The following is an 8,685-nucleotide window of genomic DNA, read 5'->3' as shown; positions in this document are numbered from 1 at the left end:
TGAACCCACGTCTTCTGCATTGCAGGTGGGTTCTTCATCTGCTGAGCCATTGGGGAAGCCCCCATGTTAAGGTGGTTATTACTTAACATACCATGGTGCACTCTACTGTGGCAGTGCTGTTGGTATTTTATGTAGAATAGTTGAGATTTTATGTAGAATAGTTGAGAAAAATCACTGATAGGTTGACATTTGAAACCTAACAATTAAGGAAGAGCGAGCCATATTTTATCTTTGATAATCCCAGGTAAAGAATGATGGCAAACATCTTGAGGTAAGAAAAAGCCCACTGTGTTCAAGCCTCAGCAGAGGCCTGTGTGACTTGAGCTGAGGAAGCTGGTGGGAAAGTTATTAGGGATGAAGTGGTGGGAAGTCACTTTCAGCCTGTAAACTGCTTTTAGGATTTGGCCTTTATTCTGAATGAGATGAGAAACCATTAGGTTTGGAGCAAAGTGATGACATGATCCAATATGGTTTAAAAGGAATATGCCTGGTGTTGCATGGATGATAAATTGCTATGAAATGAAAAGAAGGGAGACCACTTAGGCTTTTACAATAACTGAAAACAATATAGATTTAGACCACATAGACAGACCATCATGGCAGCAGTGAAATGTGGTAAACAGGTAGATTCTGAAAAAAAGTTTTAGGTAGAACTGACAGAGAAGTTTAATTTGCAAGTTTGAGAAACGATGCCTAGGTTTGGGGCAAGTGCAACTGATATGTTTACACTTACGGAGGCCAAGAGGTAGAAACGTGTGTCTATAGCAGTCAAGTCGATCATTCTTTAGAAAGTGAGGTGGATGAATAGGAAGCTGCCCAAGTGTCCAGGAGTGATGGCTGATAATCATACGGTAGTGTTTAACTGTTCTTAAGCAACTAGGGATATCAAAGTATTTCACTGTTTGGCCTTAATTGATAATTTTCAAATTTGACAGGGTAAACAAGAAATCAAGTTTACACAGAGGCTCAGACACTAGTATGTAAGAATGAAAAGTAGTTATTTCATAAAACCATTTTCTACAATACAGAAAAAAATTAAGAGGACTCTTAAAAAACACATTATTTCATCCAGAACGTGCACAACCTGGCAAGAGAGAATTAACAATGGAATGTTAAATATCATATTCCATGTAAAAAAGCAACTATGAGGAACACTGTGTATCAGAATCTTTTTTTTTTTTTTTCAAAATGAGGCCAAGAAAGGAATACGAGTAGTTAGCAGGGTAGCAGGAAAGCATGTGAAATAGTGGTTTACTGGGAACCTGGAGGCAGGGGCTGGGGACAGCCAACTGCAAGCTTCCTAGCCTTTTGTGAACTTTTTCATCTTTTAACATAGAACACTTCAGGAGTGGGAGAGGCTGTCACCTTTCAAAATTCTGGTCCAAATATCTTTACCTTTTATTTTTCCATTACACCAGGGGAGAACAAAAAGTTTTAAGTTACCTTATGGTATGTTTAGAATCTGTTCAATTCAGACTCCAAACACCCTTAACATGACATCTTACCTTTCAACCCTCTCATTCTCCCAAAAGTTGCTTCAGCCAGAGTATGACCAGGGCTCAAATCCATATTCAGCTAGCTATCTAGCCAATCCTTAGCAGAAAACTCTAGCACCTGGTTACTCTTTTTCAACACTACTTGGCTATTAGTTGAATCACATTTCCCAGAATAAAGTTCTGTCTGTTAAGACTGCTACTTAAATTAGTTCATTGTGGGATGTTATTAATACATTAAGTAAACATGTAAATCAACCTATGGCATAATTCATAGTAGTATGAAGTATGTTAGAAATTTAACACTTGAGCATATATGTTCTTACAGCCATGAAAGAAGAGTAAAATAATCAGAGGGTCAAAGTACTTCTGCTGTAGTGTATACAAGGGAGAGCGAAGAACAGACTTCCAAGACCACTTTAATGGCTTCTTCAAACAGGCCATTGTGTCATTCCATAGTTTCTGAATCAGTAGGCCTGGAGTTTGGATTTGATCATTTCCATTTTAAAGAACTTCTCAAATGATAGTGATATTGCTGGTCTTGGGGTCACACTTTCAGAATCCTAAATTCTTTATAGACCAGTTTTTGTTACAACTGTAAGTTCAAAACAGAACTCACACACGACATTAAGTGTGAATTTCATGTTAGCTGGAATTACCAAGTAAGACCAGAGTGTCTTTAAACACAGACTTTAATGGTAACAATTCTTTAAGCTCAGTTAACCTTAGCTATTACAAGTGTTATGCCGATGTCAGTATTAGACAATATTTAGTGACTTGCACTGGGTTCCTCATAAAATAGAGACAAATTCACTTAAAACTATAATCAACAATCATTTAACAGTTTTGTTACGCCAACACAAAACATGGCTAATCTGAGTCACTTCCAAAATCACTAACACAGGATGGTCAATATCTGAAGGATGTCAACTAAATCATTAAAAAAAAAAAAAAAAAAAGTGAGTGTTTCACTACCCCTGAGACCACCAGTTAACTGTGGTTCATACTTTTAAAAAATTGTGAGTACACCCACACAAGAAAGCCAAGTATTTTCTTTTAAATCTGATTATCACATTGCAAACTTGCCCAGGAATGAGTCACTTAAAATGTAATTTATCATTACGTCAACTGGACTATAATCCTCACAGGTTAAGATAAACATAATTTAAAACTGAATTATGCATTAAAAGATGTAAGAAACAGGAAGAACCAAAATCAATTTTTAATGTTAATCATCATTTCAGTGCTATACATGGCACTATTAGTATATATGGGGGAAAGGACAAATTCTTGGATTCTTTAGAAGGTTTCACTGCAGATGATCTCAAGTCCAGTGTTCATACATTCAAAAATGTTGGTTTTCCAGGTACTTTTACTGTTCTGTTAAACCTGGAGAAGCCTTTATGGCTTGTTCCCTTAGAAGTGACATAGGAAATATAGAAAGCATCAAGTCAAAGATACAGAGAACTGGACACATCTATTAATCATTATGACAACAGCTTCAGGAAGTTATCTCTATAAAAACTTAAGGGTTATCTGTAGCTAAAAAGGTCAATTTGAAAGCCAAGTAGAATCCAGCTCTGACAAATATTTTATTCGTTGCTGGTTTTCAAGAAATGATATGCCTACTATAAAAGCTATTATTTTGAGGGAATCTTGTAATTATCCTAAAAATAGAGCCAAAAAGTTTCTTACCTTGTGGAGGTATCTTACTTATTTGTACTTTGAATCCAATACAGTTTTAACAGTAGAATATGTACCCTTGAGTTATTTTTAAAGCAAAGATAGAATGAAAAATTCACTCATTGGAAAATGGTATAACTGGATTGATATTTCTCAATGAAATGCTTATTACAGAATTAACAAAGCCAAAACATTTTCGGAAGGCATGCATTTCACTTTCAGTTTAAAGAACCTTAATTCAATAAATCATGTCCAAACTACATATTAAAATGTTTATAAAAATCAAGCTTTAACATTTATTTTATATCTAGCTTTCCACATCTGTGTGCAGACAAGGAGTAAGATTGCACATAAGTGTAAGCAGTGCAAATATGTGTAAGTGGAGAAAAGTCACAGATGTGCTAGAAATTGAATACAGGACCATAAGAAAGCAATGGACAAATCAAAGAAACTAGGAAAAATTAATAAAACTATAGGGTCAGAATTAGAAAGGGTGAAGAATGATAATGCCCTTGTTACTACAGAAGTTACATTAAGTGGCACAGATTGCACTTGTCAAACAAAAAATAATCCAATAGCATTGACTTTTATTCATTCATGTTAAGTCACCTGAAATGGTATCTGTTGCATTTAAATGCTCATTAATGTAAATGGCAGAACAAATCCATTTTAATGGATATTCAATCCATTAAAAAAACTCAATATCCCACATGGTTAAAGTCACTTCAACATAGCCTCATGACAACTCCCACACCAAAACAGTACTTTATTTTGTAAATTGTGACCCATTATTACTCCCATGTTATGGTCTTTTCAGCTGTCAAGCGTACAAGGTGAAGAAAAAATTTAGTTAGATGGGGGTTGCACCTGGAAAATAAATTTCTTAAACTCCATATACATGTTTCAAATCTGCTGGGTCCCAAGTCCATCTATGAACTCCCAGGCTGCCAGTATCATGTGCAGCATACTAAAGCTACACTATCTGAATAGCTTATTAATTCTGCATAAATCAGGTCAACCAATGTGTCAACCTGTAACAGACTGCGCACTTTTAACTGAACATGGCAAAATATTCACTCTCTTGAACTTTACATCATCTCTGATGTCAAACAATGAGGCAAATCCCAACAGTATATACAAAAAACAGCTATGCGTTTACAAAAGACTGTTTCCCATACTGATTAATCCAGGCAGCTAACTCATTGGTTTATGCAACTTTATTGAAGAAAAATAAATCAATTACTAGCAGAGCTATTAGTTGATCACTCATCCATTGACAACTTGCATCATTTATTCAGTGCTATATTAAACAGTGTATTGGAAGATAGATTAACTAATAGCTCCAAGCCTCCTAACAATTTAAATGAAAATTACAAAATGTTTTGAGACCCTATTTTGGAATACAAAGGGTGTTTGACTTCCAATTTCCATTCTCTGTAGAACAAGAACAGGTCATTCCTTTATTGACATGCATAAAATACATCACATTTTCTGTTCTGCTGATGCTATAAATTCAATACCAATTCTCCAGCCATATCAGTTATGAGCATAAAGTATATCATGTAACCTCAAATCTCTAACAGTGGAAGGCTTAAACAAGAATGGATGCTGCTAGAATAATGCTGCTTCCTTTGATGTGACAACTCAGCATCCATCTCCCTCCCTCTCAGATGATTCTTCAGCATGTTAGAGCAGTGAGGAATGGTTTTAGTCTCATAACCAAGTTAGAGTGAAGACATTGGCCACATAATACACATGCTCCATTTTTTTTTTAAAAATTCTGAATCTTGGGCAACTGTTCTCTTGTAACTACTTTACAGTTTCTAAAAGCAGTTATTGTCCAAAGCTGGAAGAACTTAAGTCTTCTCAGATGAGCATGTGAATGAATGGAGGGAGGTAAACAAAAAATAAAATTAAAAAAGATGAGGTCTGATAGGGGAGCAGCCGGATAAGAAAATCAAAAAAGGAACAGTAATTTAAAGTTTATTCCAGCTATAATGCAGGTTATTCTGACTTTAAGGTAGCATCACATGGCATACTTCTGAGTCCATTCCCGAGATATTCTGTTGTACCTGTAAATAAAAAAGATGTTATTTAAAAATTTAAAATAATTCTTAACACTTAAAAGGTAAGGAAAGAGTATTTTATTTCTAGACTTATCATGGAGTCATCTTTAATGGCTATGATTAGGATAAAGCCAACAAGGAAGAAAAAGCACTGGTACTCAAAGCACTGTAGGAAACAAGACCCTTATGCTTCAATACAGTGAGTGTCCTAATCACTCAAAGTAATATTATAATAAACATATAGATAGGCTAGCAGAAATCAAAGACCTTTTTTCTCTCCTACTACTGAGCTACTGGTCTATTAGAAATTTTACAATTAGTATACATTCCAACAAATGTTAACCTTTTTTTACAATTTGCCATGGACCTATTATCAGAATAGTGCACTTATCTGTAGATCTATAGAAACTCCCATGAAAGCCAGACTGGGCAATGAACTAATAAACATTTTTATCTGAATCCTGGACTTCATGATAATGGATATTACCTAAAAGAGAAAATGCCTTTGAGACTTCAGCATAGGTAGAAGATTCAGACACTGGGGAAGATGATAAAAAAGCAGTAATGTTCAAGAGGAGGTGGGCTGTGAGTTACATGTGCTAATCAAAATCACCTGTTAAAGGGTGGCGACTGGCAATGAACAAACCCCACCTGAGACCTGATGGATGAGACTAGGAGGAGTACAAGTGGGGGCATCTTTGTTTAACATGATCAACAGGTAATTCATACACAAGCAAGGATATTTCCTGCTGAGGAAGATCACTAATATTGATAAAATGCTATCAATTTCTCCCTATTACTACCATGCCACAGGCTACTTACCAGAACAAAAATTACAGTGATAACCTTAAGAAAGGAATATCTAAAAGGACATAGAACTGATTTATATTTACAGTTTGACCTCTATAAAAATATTAACTTCGTTTCAAACCGAGAACTAAACATAGTTCAACCATTTTTCTAACTTTAAGTTCTTTCTCTACCAATTCGTGGTTACCTCACTTAAGGATACCTCTCGTAAAGCCAGCACTTTAAAGCAAAGGTTTCACTTAGCATACAGGTAGCCACAAAGTATAGCTATCACTAATGCATGCTTGTCAGTAATGAACATTTAGTATAGATAGTGAGGCTTTAAAAAGTGTTTATCCCTTACATTATTATCTCTTGGCAAAATTTTAACTAAGTTACCACATTCCATATAGTATTGAAGTTTAAAATATACCAATTTTAAAAGTTAAAATTTAAATACTATAGTAGTTTGAAAAAGATACTAAAATTTTCATTTCTTACTGGTGCTATATAAACTCTGCTTTGCCATGCAAAAATACTCTCAAGCAATAATGACTGCTGGGTATACTTTCACGCTAAACAGAGATCAAGCAGTTAAGTGTACAGTTTTCAGAAACTGCCACATCAGTTACCTTTGGTTAGTTAATATAGTGCCTTAACGCATGCAGCACTCATGTGCTGGCAGTACCATGAATAAGCGCACCATATTGTGCAGATCCTCTTACCCTACAACATAGCGTATTTCTCTGTCCACTCTCTTGCTAACCTATTGTACCTAATTGAACAAGTATACTGAGCATTAATTATAACATACGGAAATTATAATGGTAAAGTTGTACATAAAGAATTCAATATATAAAATATTTAGACCAAATTTTTACAATAGTACCAATATTTTTCTCGTTTTAAATGTGATTGGGGTGAAGAAAAAACACCTTTCTTCCTCAAACTTAAAAGTGATAAACTGCTGAACATGTTAGAAAAAGAAAACATAACCTAAGAAATTAAAAAAAAAAAAACCAACAAAAAACCAATCACATTTCAATAACTAGCTTCTGCACATTTCAACTACCATCTTACCAGAAATAAGCGTCAAGTCTCCTTGGCATCATGCCACAACTTACAGCAAAGTATATAATACTAACTCATTAAGAAAAGCCACTTTTTATATTGTTTTCTCAAATTACTACATACTTACTTATCTCTGTCTGTTTTATAGATCCGTGCAATCTCTGGCACTAGGGGGTCATCTGGGTTTGGATCACATAGCAGTGAACAAATGGATAAAAGAACTGGAAGAAAACAAATGTCTGTTACCCACCACTGGGAATTTGGTTGAATAAAAGTATTTAAAAACAAGTATAATATATATAAACTTCAATCCTCAAAAGAGAATTAGTTTCTATCTTAATTTCCATAAGACAAAGCTTTATAGAGATTTTGATTCATACAAGACAAGTTCCTGGTAGTTAAGAGATCCTAAAAATAGGTATTTGTTAGCATATATTTGTTAGCTAGTTTACTGGCTAGATACAAAAATCTGCCAAATTCAGAAGTTCTGAGATAGTGAAATGATGCCGTATTAATTTATATTACCTTTTCTTTTGCTATGCCACGTTGAATGCGGGATATCTTAGTTGCCTGACCAGGGACGGAACCTGTATCCTCTATAGTGGAAGTGTGGAGTCCTAACCACTGGACCACCAGGGACTTCTCTATATGAACCTTCTCAAATAGTGGAGTGGAGTTTCTTGGTAATGGCTGGAGGGAGGTGGGGGGTGGTGGTGGGGACTTTGAATAAGAGTACAGCTATGCAATATATGCTTAGCTGTTTAGCTTGATAAAATAATCCATTTTCTGTCCTACTCTCAGGGGAGTTTCACAAAAACATCCAACTGCCCCAATGACTACAGGTTTTATCTCCCAGAATTTGTAAGGTAGAGACCATATCCAAGAATTTTGGTTAAATTAAAAAACAAACAAAAAAAAACCAAGATCTACTACTGAGTAGCTCTTCAGCTACAGCTCTCACTCTAACCTATTCGAAACATTAACTTAAAAGATGGAAAGCATCATTAGGAATATGTATCTAATTCATTGTGAATACAAATTATGTGCCACTGTGCAAAGTTTTATAAAAAGTTTATGATATAAAAGTTTAATGTGGTTATGACAATCCTTGAAGATAATAGCAATACCATGAAAAAAAATAATTATAGAAAACAGAACTTTAAACTCAAGTGCAGGATCAGAAATAAAACTAAATCTGCATTTACAGAAACAGTGTTCAGTATTACAGTGCATTCCCAATGATGGTAAAACCAAACAAACCTGGAAAATAGTATTAAAGTCTTCTTCATACCAGGTGCCTGGTGTTAAGAGAAAAGAAAAGACCTGAAAAGAAACTTGAATGTATCCAGGGGGGTGAAAAATGGGCCTGAAATAATGCTGCACCTAAAAGAACGACAGCAGCATTTACCCAAATTGTCCCCACTCCCCACACAAAAGTGTTTCTGATTAATCAAACAAAATTCTGGGAATGCTAGACAGTCCCTTCAAAGAGATTCAAATGCACTGTACAAGGACACAAAAGGCTTGATGTCCTGACTTAACAAATGAATGAACAAACGAAACCTGTTTCAGTTTGCATTTAC

At 35.0% G+C, this 8,685-nt stretch overlaps 1 protein-coding gene across 6 annotated transcripts in view; it reads right to left on the bottom strand.

Annotated features, from left to right (window-relative positions):
* Positions 1-3,743: 3,743 nt before the first annotated feature.
* The window catches only part of UBE2D3 (ubiquitin conjugating enzyme E2 D3), a 28,604-nt gene continuing 23,662 nt past the window's right edge, over positions 3,744-8,685 (bottom strand). For 3 of the 6 annotated variants that reach the window (XM_006047318.3, XM_006047319.3, XM_006047317.3), the window contains exons 7-9: positions 7,230-7,323; positions 6,757-6,806; positions 3,744-5,248 (exon numbers count right to left, since the gene is read on the bottom strand). In XM_006047318.3, the coding sequence (XP_006047380.1) occupies positions 6,758-6,806; positions 7,230-7,323 (143 nt within the window). In that variant the 3' untranslated portion in view covers positions 3,744-5,248; position 6,757. Of the gene's footprint in view, positions 5,249-6,756; positions 6,807-7,229; positions 7,324-8,362; positions 8,401-8,685 lie in introns of all 6 variants that reach the window. The other 3 variants (XR_003110691.2, XM_025290370.2, XM_006047321.3) reach the window with 3 other exon arrangements.

Source organism: Bubalus bubalis, chromosome 7 (assembly GCF_019923935.1).
Source record: "Bubalus bubalis isolate 160015118507 breed Murrah chromosome 7, NDDB_SH_1, whole genome shotgun sequence".
Lineage (NCBI taxonomy): Eukaryota > Metazoa > Chordata > Mammalia > Artiodactyla > Bovidae > Bubalus > Bubalus bubalis.
The sequence above is the reverse complement of the archived record's forward strand: the minus strand, read 5'-3'. Positions and strand labels throughout refer to the sequence as shown.